Source organism: Hemiscyllium ocellatum, chromosome 36 (assembly GCF_020745735.1).
Source record: "Hemiscyllium ocellatum isolate sHemOce1 chromosome 36, sHemOce1.pat.X.cur, whole genome shotgun sequence".
NCBI classification, from domain to species: domain Eukaryota; kingdom Metazoa; phylum Chordata; class Chondrichthyes; order Orectolobiformes; family Hemiscylliidae; genus Hemiscyllium; species Hemiscyllium ocellatum.
In genome coordinates this window covers 36,310,531-36,324,568 of record NC_083436.1, presented here as the reverse complement: position 1 = coordinate 36,324,568, position 14,038 = coordinate 36,310,531, and the positions used below count along the sequence as shown (strand labels likewise).

Here is a 14,038-nt window from a genome sequence, read left to right as displayed (position 1 = left end):
TACCTTACAGTTCAGAGAATCAAGGCTGATGCCACTTCAAACATTCAACTTTCAGAGAGCACAGCCAACAGTTGTTTCTCAGTTGTCACTGTCAATGTTTGCCACCTTCATATTTCAGTTATATGTGCCCCTATAGCATAGGTATGGATGCCCAAGAGATCATGAGACAGTGGCCATTTGCTATCCTTAAGGTCTTTGGGTAAATGACCAACATCCATCTGAACAAGGCGAAGCCAGCTCAGGCAATGTTGGACTGGCAATAAATGTATGGTGATAGAATTAACATTGAGACACTGAGTGATGAACTTTTCCTTCTAAATGGACACATCTGAGATGGTAAAGGTGGAAGTTCACCTCTTCTCTGGCCAAGAAATGTTGTCTGAGATCTGCTTTGAGGACACAGGCTTGGTAGATATACAGTTTACGGTCTCAGTCAGGTGACTGTGTTCAACACTCTTACTCAGCCTGGACATACGCATTGCAAAAGGTGCAATTGTTATGTCAATTTCAGGTGTTAACTGACACAACACAACTGTCTGTGAAGCCTATATATGTGAAGTTATCCACAATCTCAAGTCACATTGTTCATGCTGATAGATGACGATATGGCAACAGTTTGGGCTCTAATATTTAGTATCTTGTTGCAGATGCTCAAAACAATTTCTTTCCAGTTGTGAGTTTGTCTTGTGTGTTGCTGCAAATGTTCCTCAGCATCATGTGGCACCGTTAGTATAGAAGACCTGTTAAGCCCATTACTGTGTTGCTGTAATCTTTTTCTCATTTTTGGTTTGGCACTGTGAACTGAAGTTGGGTTTTGGACTTTTAATCTTGAACAGCAGTTTGTTTTTTAAAAAAAGTGAACAAACAATATGATGCTGACATTTGGGAACTGTCCTGGGAAGTTAATTGCAAGTTAATTATATTTCTAAGAACACTGCAGACATTTTGGCAAAAGCATGTGTTATGCTCAAGAAAAATGAGAGGTGATCTCATTGAGTAATATGGAGACATGATGGTCAAGTGGTATCATCACTAGGCTATTAATCCAGATACCGGATTACTGGTGCTGGAAGAGCACAGCAGTTCAGGCAGCATCCGAGGAGCAGTAAAATCGACATTTCGGGCAAAAGCCTTATTAATCCAGGTACCAAGGCAATGTTCTGGGGACCCAGGTTTGAATTCTGCCATGGCAAATGGTGTAATTTGAATTCAATAAGGCCTAGAATTAGGAATCTGATGATGACCATGAAACCATTGTCATGAAGATTGTCAGGAGAAACCGATCTGGTTCATTAATGACCTTTAAGGAAGGAAACTGCATCCTTACCAGGTCCGGCCTACACATGACTCCAGAACCACAGCATTGTGGTTGACATTAACTGCCCTCTAGGCAATTAGGGATGGGTAATAATGCTGGCCTGGCCAGTAATGCTCACTTCTTGTGAATAAAAAAAAGGTTCTTAAGGAGCTGGACGGGGAAAATGCTCAGTGGATTTTTTACCTCATTGGAGGGACTAGATCAGACTGCACAGTCTCAGAATTAAGTGGTGGCAACTCAAGACTGATATGAGGAGGAATTTCTCCTCTTAGAGTTATGAGTTTTGGAACTCCTTGCTACAGAGAGCTGTGGGGGCATAGTCCTTGTGTATATTTAAAGCTAAGATACTTGATTGGTCAGAGTTTCACAGGTTGCAGAGAAAACACAGAAAAACAGACATGTGGAATGTTGGGTCAGCCATGATCCATTGAGTGGCGAAGCAGGGATTCAAGCAAGATACAATCCTGTGTGCTTGTAATTCAACGCATTATTTAAGGATTCCATGAAAACCTGGTAGGCATCCTGAAACAGTTACCAAACCGGGAGATTACAACCTTTTTTTTCATTTTATCACTTAAACATGTCTGTCTGTCTATGTATGTCAGCAGGAGTTATAGAATCCCTACGGTGTGGGAACAGGCCCTTCAGCCGAACAAGTCCACACCAACTCTCCGAAAAGCATCCCACCCAAACCCATTCCCTATTACTCTACATTTACCCCTGACTAATGCACCTAATCTACACATCCCTGAACACTATGGGCAATTTAGCATAGCCACTTCACCTAATCCGCACATCTTTGGATTGTGGGAGGAAACCAGAGCACCCAAAGGAAACCCACACAGGCACAGGGAGAATGATCAAATTCCACACAGACAGTCGCCAAGGCTGGAATCAACTGAGTTTAAATCATAGACATTAATTACCTTTTTTAACTTTGCTCTACAATTACAAGTGGTAAGGCTGTGCGCACGGGTCCTAGTATCCCCGACTGACAGAAACAAAATCCCACCCTTTCTAAACCATGCATTATTTTCTAAGTTTCTATTATATCTCCCCATAACCTTTTAAACTCTAATGAATATTATTCCAGGATCCTCAGCCGTTCATCGTATGTTTGGCCTACCATTCCAGGGATCATCCGTGTGAATCTCCGCTGGACAACGCTCCAGTGCCACTATATCCTTCCTGAGGTGTGGGCCCAAAATTGGACACCATTTGTAAATGGGGCATAATCAGAGCTTTATAAAGTCTCAATAGCACATCACTGCTTTTATATCCCAACCTTCTTGAGATAAATGACAACATTATATTTGCTTTCTTCACCACGGACTCAACCTGCAAGTCCACCTTCAGAGAATCCTGGACTAGCACTCCCAGATCCCTTTGTACTTTGGCTTTAGGAATTTTCTCACCATTTAGAAAATAGTCCATGCCTGTATTCTTTTTTCCAAAGTGCAATACCTTGCATTTGCTCACGTTGAATTTCATCAGCCATTTCTTGGACCACTCTCCTAAGCTGTCCAAACCTTTCTGCAGCCTCCCCACCTCCTCAGAACTACCTGCCTGTCCGACTAACTTTGTACCATTAGTGAATTTCACCAGAATGCCCTCAGTCCCTTCATCCAGATCATTAATCTATAAAGTGAACAGCTGCAGCCCCAACACTGAACCCTGCGGGACGCCACTTGTCACTAGCTGCCATTCCGAAAAAGAATCTTTTATCCAACTCTCTGCCTTCGGTCAGACAGCAATCCTCGATCCATGCCAGCCACTCACCTCAAACACCTTACTCAGCAGTCTCCCATGAGGCACCTTATCAAAGGCCTTTTTGAAACCTAGGTAGATAACATTTACTAGGTTTCGAGGCCGCCACGTTAAATGTCTTTAAGGCAGAGATTGATAAATTCTTAATCTCGCAAGGAATTAAGGGATATGGAGAGAGTGCAGGCAAGTGGCGTTGAAATGCCCATCAGCCACGATTGAATGGCGGAGTGGACTTGATGGGCCGAGTGGCCTTACTTCCGCTCCTATGTCTTATGGCCTAATATTAATAATTATTAATTTCTGTTCATGTTATAAACTTGGTGACTGATATCTATTATTTTTAAAGTCTGCTTAGGAACAAGTGGGCAATCTTGAAGGTCATTGAATATTTTAATTTCACTCTGTTGCAAATCCAGTGTTAGCTAGTCTGAATTGGTCTGGTTTCCTATTCCTGCATCCAGACAAAGCTAAGAGAATGCAAGGACTGCAGATGCTGGAGAATCAGAGTTGAAAAGCACAGTAGGTCAGGCAACATCTGAGTTGAACTTTCCGACATAAGTCCTTATCTCTGACTCCTCCCACCCTTTCCTGAACTTAACCATCTCTATCTCCAATGATCAAATCAACACAGATGTTTATTTCAAAACCACCAACTCCCACAACTACCTTGAAAAAAGCCCAAGCCTGCACCGCTTGATTCTACCTCTTACCCAAAATCAACAAACGTGACTGCCCTGGTCAACCTATTGTCTCCGCCTGCTCGTGCCCCACTTAAGTCATCTCTTCATATCTTGACTCTGTCCTGTCGCCTTTGGTCCAGGAACACTCCACAGCCTCCATGACTTTCGATTCCCCAGCCACCAACACCTCTTCTTCACCATGGACGTCCAGTCCCTATACATGTCCATCCCCCATGGCAAAGGCCTCCAAGCTCTCTGTTTCTTCCTCTCCTGTCGACCTAACGAGTCCCCCTCCACTGATACACTCATTCGATTGGCGGAAGTGGTCTTCACCCTTAACAACGTTTCCTTTGAATCTCCCACTTCCAATAGACCAGAGGGGTAGCCAGGGGTATCCGCATGGGCCCCAGCTATGCCCGCCTCTTCGTTGAGTATGTAGAACCGTCCATCTTCTGAAGTTACACTGGCACCATTCCCCACCTTTTCTTCCGCTACATCAATGATTGTACTTGCGCTGCTCGTGCTCCCAAAAAGAAGTTGAATGGTTCATTAACTTCACCAACAGCTTCCACTCTGACCTCAAGTTCACATGGACCATCTCTGACACCTCCCTCCCCTTCCGGGACCTCTCTGTCTCCATCTCTGACAATTGACTCAACACGGACATCTATGTCAAACCCACCTCCTCCCACAACAACCTTGACAACACCTCCTCCCACCCCCACCATGTAAAAATGCAATCCTTTACTCCCAATTCCTCCACCTCCACCATATCTGCTCCCCGGAGGAGCAATTCCACTCCAGGACATCCCAGATGTCTTCCTATTTCAGGGACGCAATTTCCCCTCCGTTGTGATCAACAATGCCCTCCAGTGCATCTCCTCCACTTTTCACACCTCTGCCTTTGAACCTCACCCCTCCAATTACAACAAAGGTAGAACCCCTCTGATGCTCACCTTCCACCCTGCTAATCTCTGGATACAGTGCATTATTCTCTGCCATTTCCACCACCTAAAGTCAGACCCCACCAAAGATATATTTCCCTCGCCACCCCTTTCTGCGTTCAGCAGAGACCATTCCCTGTGCGACTCCCTTGTTAGGGCCATCCCCCCCTATCAACACTCCCTCCACGCCTGGCACCTTCCCTTGCAGCTGCACGATGCGTAAAACCTGCACCCACATGTTCCTCCCTCACCTCCACCAAGGCCCCAAAGGATCTTTCCATGTCTGGCAGAGATTTTCCTGCACATCCACCCATCCATCTATACCACCCCTTGCTCTTGGGAGTAGTCTCCTCTATATTGGGGAGACAGGACGCCAACTCACAGAGCGTTTCGGGAAACATCTCTGGGACACATGCACCAAGCAACCCCACTGCCCTTCAACTCCCCCAAGGACATGCAAATCCTGGGGTGACTCTACTGTTAAATCAAAGCCATCCACCAACTTGAGGAAGAATGACTTATCTGCCTTGGGACCCTTCAACCACAGCATCAACATGGACTTCTCTCGTTTCCATATCTCCCCTCCCTCCCACCTCATGCCTGACCTGCTGTGCTTTTCCAGCACCACTCTAATCTTGACATCTTCCTTCCCACCTATCTGCTCCAGCTTCCTCAATGACTTATCACACTCTCTACATCCCGCCCCACCCCCTATTTATCTCTCATCCACCTTTCCTCTCCACGTTCCTAATGATGGGTTTATGCTCGAATCGTAAACTCTCCTGCTCCTCGGATGTTGTCTGACTTGCTGTGCTTTTCCAGCGCCACCCTTTTCGACTCCTAACAGAGCTCTCGGATGAAGACGATTGCGAGCCATTCTGATGACCTTCCTCATCTTTCTCACCAGACGCTGTTGATCATCGTTGAAAACAATGTAATGACGTGCCATTTGATCTCATGTTCTGGAAGCATCAGAGCCACGTTCATATGCAAAACGAGCCTTCCAGCCACATTTAACCCTCCTGAACAAACATGTTTTTGGTGAAACATGTTTTTGGTTCAACCCAGCATTCGTGTTTCATAAGACATTTGTACCTCTCTCTGCCGCACTGGCTCGTTAAAATGCCAGGATTTTTTGTTTCAAACTTATTCATCTCAACATTTTAAGGCTGCTTTATTTCAATTTTTAATATGGGTTCAGTCGACCTTCCCAAGTTGGTAGTCTGCACATTTTGACCTACAGCATCTGAAGGTTAGCCGTTTTGTTTTAGTCTTGGAGGTTTCGTGATGCAATGCAGGCAACGTTCCGCAAGCATGGTTATGTTATTGGTTGTAGAATTGACGAATTGCATTGAGAGCGTGGTTACAACGCCCCATTGAGAGAGAGAGAGAGACACACACACACAAGCGGATCGTTTGCATGACTCAGACAATCCAAACAGCGTAACATTGTCACAGCGGGGGCATGACTTTCCTCCAGATCGTTCAGTACGACTTCTCCCCGCCGGAATAAACAGCGATCGCGCGAAAGGGAGAAGGTAAATCTTTAATAAAATACTTTGCACGCCAATTGCAGAGGAAGACCCGTCGTGAGGGAAAAGGGTAGATGGGGGATTTGTAGGATTTTGCAGGTTTTGACTGTGCAGTAACTATATCCAGTTCTATCTTGCTTTGATTCGGACGTATGCGATTTCAAAGAAATTACAGTTTGCAGTTCAGATTTTCGGCTGCCCCTTGCAATGGTTGTTGCACTTGGCTGCAAAGCTCTCTCGCCCCCGAACCCTGCACCCGCCGTCTCCCGGGGCGACCGCTGCCCGGGGACTACCATTGATTTAAAAAAAACGAGACCGGCCTGCTGCCCGCCAAAGGCCCATTGGCGCATCCGACCGTCAATCACAGCCTATCCTCGACTTCTCGGCCAAGACGAACGGACGGTAGCTCGAAAGTCCTTGTCGTTATTTCGCTACTCTTTTGGTTTCGTTCTCCTCCCCCTCGTTTTATGAGCGATTTATCTTTTTTTTTAAAAAAAATGATGTGACCCGCTCTGTCGCGGTCTCGAGAGCTCGCCTCACCTTCTCCGCCGCTGGACCATTGGCTGGCTCTCGGCGGGTTCGGTCTGTGATTGGACGACGCCGATGTCAGTCGACACTGCCCTCCCCCTCCACCCCCCCAGGAGTCCCGCCTTCTCATTCTCCCTCCGCGGTCCGCATCTTGAGGAGGAGGTGCGCGAGCCCGGGACGCCCAACCGTCGCCGGTGGATGGTGCTGAGGGGAGAGCCGGGCGCTGGGGAGAGAGAGAGAGAGAGCGCGTGCGCGCGCGACCCCGGGGGTAGGAACGATAGGAGACATCTGGGGGATGGCTGGAGAGAGAGAAATACGGATCTTTGTGGGTACATTTCCCGAGAGGAAATTGTCTGGGTTAACCTCCTTCTCCCACACCAAATTATTTCTCACACCTTCCCACAACCCCACCACCCAAAACCCCTTCTTTCTCCTTCCACCCAACCCACATATTCCTTCTTTCTCCTTCCAACACTCCCCCCCCACCCCCAAAATTCCTTCTCTCATTCCACCACTCACACCTCTCCCCAAAATCCCTTCGCTCGCCTTCCACAATCCCGCAAAAATCCCCTTGCTTGCCTTCCACAATCCCCCAAAAATCACTTCACTCGCCATCCACAATCCCCCAAAAATCACTTCGCTCGCCTTCGACAATCCCCCAAAAATCACTTTGCTCGCCTTCGACAATCCCCCAAAAATCACTTTGCTCGCCTTCCACAATCCCCCAAAAATCACTTCGCTCGCCTTCGGCAATCCCCCAAAAATCCCTTCACTCGCCTTCCACAATCCCCCAAAAATCACTTCGCTCGCCTTCCACAATCCCCCAAAAATCACTTCGCTCGCCTTCGGCAATCCCCCAAAAATCCCTTCACTCGCCTTCCACAATCTCCAAAAATCCCTTCACTCACCTTCCACAATCCCCCAAAAATCACTTCGCTCGCCTTCGACAATCCCCCAAAAATCACTTCGCTCGCCTTCGACAATCCCCCAAAAATCACTTCACTCGCCTTCCACAATCCCCCAAAAATCACTTCGCTCGCCTTCGACAATCCCCCAAAAATCCCTTCACTCGCCTTCCACAATCTCCAAAAATCCCTTCACTCACCTTCCACAATCCCCCAAAAATCACTTCGCTCGCCTTCGACAATCCCCCAAAAATCACTTCGTTCGCCTTCGACAATCCCCCAAAAATCACTTCGCTCGCCTTCGACAATCCCCCAAAAATCACTTCGCTCGCCTTCGACAATCCCCCAAAAATCACTTCGCTCGCCTTCGACAATCCCCCAAAAATCACTTCGCTCGCCTTCGACAATCCCCCAAAAATCACTTCGTTCGCCTTCGACAATCCCCCAAAAATCCCTTCACTCGCCTTCAACAATCCCCCAAAAATCACTTCGCTCGCCTTCCACAATCCCCCAAAAATCACTTCGCTCGCCTTCAACAATCCCCCAAAAATCACTTCGCTCGCCTTCGACAATCCCCCAAAAATCACTTCGTTCGCCTTCGACAATCCCCCAAAAATCTCTTCGCTTGCCTTCTACAAACCTCCGAAAATCTCTTCGCTCACCTTCCACACACCCAAATCCCTTCGCTTGCCTTCCACGACCCCCCCCAAAATATCTTTGCTTGCCTTCCATAACCCCCCCATCTTTCACTTGCCTTCCACAACTCCCATCCCTTTTATCACATTCCATTCCCTCCCGTCCTTCTCTCGCCCTCCACAATCCCTCCACGCACCCAAAATCCCTTCTCTCACCTTCAACCCCCCCCCACCCCCAAAAGCTTCTCCTCATCACCATTCCACCTCCCCACACACACACCCATCCACCATGCATCCTATTCCTTTCTCATCCTCTTTTGGTTTATTTCTCCAAACATCCCTCTCTCCTATTCCTCCCCTTTTCTTTTATGGTTCCTCCCTCTTGCATGACAAGTCTGAATTGAACAAAGGTAGAGGAAAATGAGCCAAGCTCCTGGTTTATTAATTTCAAAGTTTTATGAAGGTTGCATCTTTAGCATCCATTCACAACCTTACACATGCTAGCAGAGCACAGCTTAATTTTGTTCAAAGTTTTTTTTTGTTGTTGAGTTGGCCTTTTATGTAGATTATTTTAGGGAACTTTATACTCTCCAGGCAAGTTTTGTTGATTCTTGGCAATAGAATGGTTTTGGTTTTTTTTTGGTAGTATGAGGCATTTGTTCTATAGAAAGGACCATTTAGTAATTGTTTGGATGCTACTCATAGATGTCCAGTAGCTACATTCTCTCTCTCTCTCTCTCTTAAAACTGCAAATGTGTAACTTTTAATGGTGTTGGTTTTAACTTTTGCTTTTTCTTCTTTCAGCGTACTACTGAATTCTTCAGATACGTTAAACTACATTGAAAGGAATCTTGAAATTTTTTTCCAACCTGAAGTTTCATTCCTGGGCACTCTGTTTTATTGAGTTATGTCAACAGCTGCACTATTCACCTTGTGTAGATCTGGTGGCTTTCACGTGAGAAGAAGAGCACTGTTGACTTTCAAGCAGCTACAGGACGAAAAACGTGTGGTTCTACTTTGCCAGAGCAGTACCAGTGATCGGAGGTCTTCACGCTTTGACGTTGACGGTGGTGGCCGCCTGACATCCTGGGATTCTTTTGGAATCTGGGACAACCGCATCGATGAACCAATTCTTCTCCCACCCAGCATAAAATATGGCAAACCCATTCCTAACGTTAGTCTGAGTAAAGTCGGATGTGTCACTCAAATAGGCCAACGCAAGGAGAATGAGGACCGGTTCAGTATTGACATGCTCACTGAAAATGTGCTGTACTTTGCAGTGTTTGATGGACATGGCGGAACAGCAGCAGCTGATTTTTGCCATAAATATATGGCAAAGCATATTGCGTACGTATCTATCAATTGTTAGCTTGTGAGCAATGAACCTGGGAAGATACAAAAATCTATTGGAAAGTACTTTTACTTTTTGATCATCGTTATAATTCAAACTTGCCTTTTCATTGATGCATACATTTTTAAAAAAATTACTGAGTGTTGCAGAGAAAAAAGTTACATGGCCACAAGTTGGGGCTTGTCTTCAGAAGCTGTTTGGTTAAAAGAGGTTGCCGTTTGTATAGTAGTCCTTTATCCATTTCCCTTAACTGTACAGTGTAAGCCACTTCCAGCAGAATAATCTGTACAGATTTAATTTGCCTAGCATGTCAGTCCACGGAATGGAATGTTAATCCTGTCTTCACCCTCTACTAGCCTTGCAGAGTTCCAATCTTTGTGGTTGTCTATCCTTCTCGATTCTACTGCATGTATTATGAAAATTTTCACTTGCTTTGGCCTAAGTATTTATTTTTTATGAGCATTTGTCATTATGATCTAGTGAATTAGTATTCTGTGGGGTTGATTCTGTTTCAGATATTCGGGTTGCATCGCCATTTCCTCTGGATTCAATGGATGCCTCTTCCAGTATCTTTCATGAAAGCTTTGTGCGTTAATGTGGCTTTGATGCAAGGGGATAACTTATATCCAGCCACAGTCAAATTTTGTTAAGAGTGCTATTTTAATTTCTTAGAACATTAGGAAGGAAATTTAGAGTTGTAAAGCATGGAAACAGACCTTTCATTCCAATTGGCCATGCTGAGCCAGCTTTCCCAAACTAGACTAGTCCTATTTGTCTGCATTTGTCTAAAACTGGAGGCATGCATTTAATGTGAGCGGGTCTAAGTTCAAAGGAGTTGTGAGGGGCAAGTTTTTGACCGTGTGGTACGAGTGTGGAGTACACTGCCAGCGATGTTGGTGAAAGCAAATACAATAGGACGTTTTAAAAGATCTGTAGATAAGTATGCGAATATGCAAGGAATGAAGGGATATGGTTTAAGGGCAAGCAGAAGGGATTAGTTTAATTTGTGTCAAGTTTAGCATAACATGATGGGCCAGAGTCTTTCCTGTGCTTTACAGTTTTATATTCATTTGGACCATATCTCACCATTTCCTATTCATGTTCCTGTCCACACGTCTTTAAATGTTGCAACTGTAGAACATAGAACATAGAAAGATACAGCGCAGTACAGGCCCTTCGGCCCTCGATGTTGCGCCGACCGAATCCTTCCTAACCTACACTAGCCCAATAACTTCCAAATGCCTATCCAATGCCCGCTTAAATGACCATAAAGAAGGAGAGTTCACCACTGCTACTGGCAGGGCATTCCATGAACTCTCAACCCGCTGTGTAAAGAATCTACCCCTAACATCTGTCCTATACCTACCACCCCTTAATTTAAAGCTGTGTCCCCTAGTAACACCTGACTCCATTAGCGGTAAAAGGTTCTCAGTGTCGACCCTACCTAAACCCCTAATCATCTTATACACCTCTATCAAATCTCCCCTAAACCTTCTCTTCTCCAATGAGAACAGCCCCAAGTGCCTCAGCCTTTCCTCATAAGATTTTCCTACCATTCCAGGCAACATCCTGGTAAACCTCCTCTGCACTCGTTCCAATGCCTCCACATCCTTCCTATAGTATGGCGACCAAAACTGCACACAATACTCCAGATGAGGCCGCACCAGAGTCTTATATAGTTGCAACATGACCTCAGGACTCCGGAACTCAATTCCTCTACCAATAAAGCCCAGTACACCATATGCCTTCCTCACAGCACTATTTACCTGGGTGGCAACTTTCAGAGATCTGTGTACATGGACACCAAGATCCCTCTGCGCATCCACACTATCAAGTAGCCTACCATTAGCCCAGTAATCCATCTTCTTGTTACTCCTACCAAAGTGAATGACTTCACACTTAGCTACATTGAATTCCATTTGCCACATTTCTGCCCAGCTCTGCAACTTATCTATATCCCGCTGTAACCTACCACTTCCTTCCTCACTATCCACAACTCCACCGACTTTTGTGTCATCCGCAAACTTGCTTACCCAGCTTTCAAGCCCTTCCTCTAGATCATTTATAAAGATAACAAAAAGCAATGGTCCCAAAACAGATCCTTGTGGTACACCGCTAGTAACTGCACTCCAAGATGAACATAGTCCATCAACTACTACCCTCTGTCTCCTTCCAGCCAGCCAATTCCTAATCCAAACCTCTAATGTATCCTCAATGCCATACCTCCGTAGTTTTAGCATTAGCCTACCATGGGGAACCTTATCGAACGCCTTACTAAAATCCATATACACAACATCTACTGCTTTACCCTCGTCCACTTCCTTAGTCACCTTCTCAAAGAACTCAATAAGGTTTGTGAGGCACGACCTGCCCTTCACAAAACCATGCTGGCTATCCTTGATCACGTTATTCCTATCCAGATGTTCATAAATCTTATCCCTTACCATTCTCTCTAAGACTTTGCCCACCACTGAAGTCAGACTCACTGGCCTATAGTTACTAGGGTTATCCCTACTCCCTTTCTTGTACTTTCATCTATTACTGACTCTGACAGTTCATTCTATATTCACACCACCCTCTCTGTGAAAAGGCTGCCGCTCAATTCTCTTTTAAATCTTTCCCTCTCGCTTTAAACCAATGTCATCTAGTTTTGAAGTTTTCTACCCTAGAGAAACTAATTTGGCTATTCACTTCATCTATGCCCTTTATTATTTTATAAACCTATATAAGGTCACCCCTCAATCTCCTACGCTCCATGGAAAAACGTGCTAGCCTATCCAGCCCCTCCATATAGCTCAAACCTTCCATTTCTGGTAACACCCTTTGAAATCTTTTATACATAATTTCCAATTTAATATACTTCCTTTGCAGGCTGACTAGAAATGTACATATACTCCAAAAGTGGCTTTACTAATGTCCTGTACATCACAATATAATGTCCCAACTCCTATAATCGCTGGTGTGATCAATGAAGGCAAGCATGCCAAATGTTGCTTTCACTACCATGTCTACCTGTGATGCCACTTTCAAGGACCCATGTACCTGCAACCTTAAATCTCTTTGTTTGGCAACATTTCCCCAGGGTCCTACTATTAACTCTGTAAGTCCTTTCCCTGTCTTGTCTTATCAAAATTCAACACCTCACATTTGTCTAAATTGAACTTGATCTGCCTCTCTGCTCAGATGATCAGGATCCTCTTGTACTTTTAGGTAAACTTCACAATCTACTATATCACCAAATTTGATGTCATCTGTAAAATTACTAACCATGCTTCCTATATTCCAAATAATTTCTATAAATGAAACCAACATTGGACCCAGTACTAATCCCTGCAGAACACTGGTCACAGACCTCCAGTCTGAAAAACGCCTCCTACTGTGAAACTAATTTTGTATCCAATTGGTTGGCTCTCCTTGGATCCCATTTGACCTAACTTTACTAACCAGTCCACCATGCAGAACCCTGTTGAAGCGTCTACCGCTGTATTCTCATCTGTCATCTTGATTGTGGATTTAGAATCATGTTAGGTCAGGTAAAGACAGTAGGTTTCCTTCTCTAAAAGACTTAATGAACCAGATGGGTTTTTCTGACAGTTGGTCAAGGTTTCATAGTCTTCATTAGACTCTTAATTCCAGGTTTTTAAAAAAATTGAATTCCAATTCCACCATATGCAGTGGCACAATTCGAACTCAGATACTCAGGATATTACCTGGGTCTTTGGATTCATTGTCTAACGATTTTACCACAAGCCCATCCCCTCCCCCTTCCCATTTTAACTTAGTCCACATCTGAACCTGTTCCTTTTTGGAAAAAAAAATCCAAGCCATTATTTTCAAATGGGATTAATAGAGATTTATTTACTAAACTCTCATGTATGTAAGAGAGAATGACTTTGCAACTTTCTCGTTTTGAGGCAGTCTTTGCCTGTGTCTCTTTAAAGGCTATTGTACACTTTGCTTACTCATGTCACTGCTGGCATAAGGTTTCTTCTTGGCCTTTTTGGGTAAACAATTGCTGTAGCATGTATTGATCTAGCCATCTGCAAACAACTCACCGCCACTTGGCAATTGTTCTTAAGGCATTCATGACTATCCATCTTGTGCAGTTGTGCTTCCCATTATGATCACTAGTCTTTTCAGCCTGTATTTATGTCCCAGCTATCTTTTGGTTTTCTCATGGTCTCTTCTATGACCTGATTTCCTTCTGGGCTATTGAGCAACCTTGGCTTCTGTTTATTACTGTAAACTCATATATAACTTTGTCAACCGTGGCTCAGGTCATAATATTGTTATCTCTGTGTTAGGTTATGGGTTCAAGTCCAACTTCAAGACCTGGAACGCAATCTAAACTGACACCAAGCATTGTTGAGGAGGTGCT

At 44.8% G+C, this 14,038-nt stretch overlaps 1 protein-coding gene across 3 annotated transcripts in view; it reads left to right on the top strand.

The window, feature by feature from the left end:
• Positions 1-6,097: 6,097 nt before the first annotated feature.
• Positions 6,098-14,038, top strand: part of ppm1kb (protein phosphatase, Mg2+/Mn2+ dependent 1Kb) — a 43,473-nt gene continuing 35,532 nt past the window's right edge. For 2 of the 3 annotated variants that reach the window (XR_009647072.1, XM_060851525.1), the window contains exons 1-2: positions 6,098-6,247; positions 9,114-9,656. Coding sequence is in view for 2 of the 3 variants with exons in the window: in XM_060851525.1 (XP_060707508.1) it covers positions 9,217-9,656 (440 nt within the window). In the remaining variant the exon portion in view is untranslated. Of the gene's footprint in view, positions 6,248-6,937; positions 7,038-9,113; positions 9,657-14,038 lie in introns of those variants that run through there. The other variant, XM_060851526.1, reaches the window with a different exon arrangement.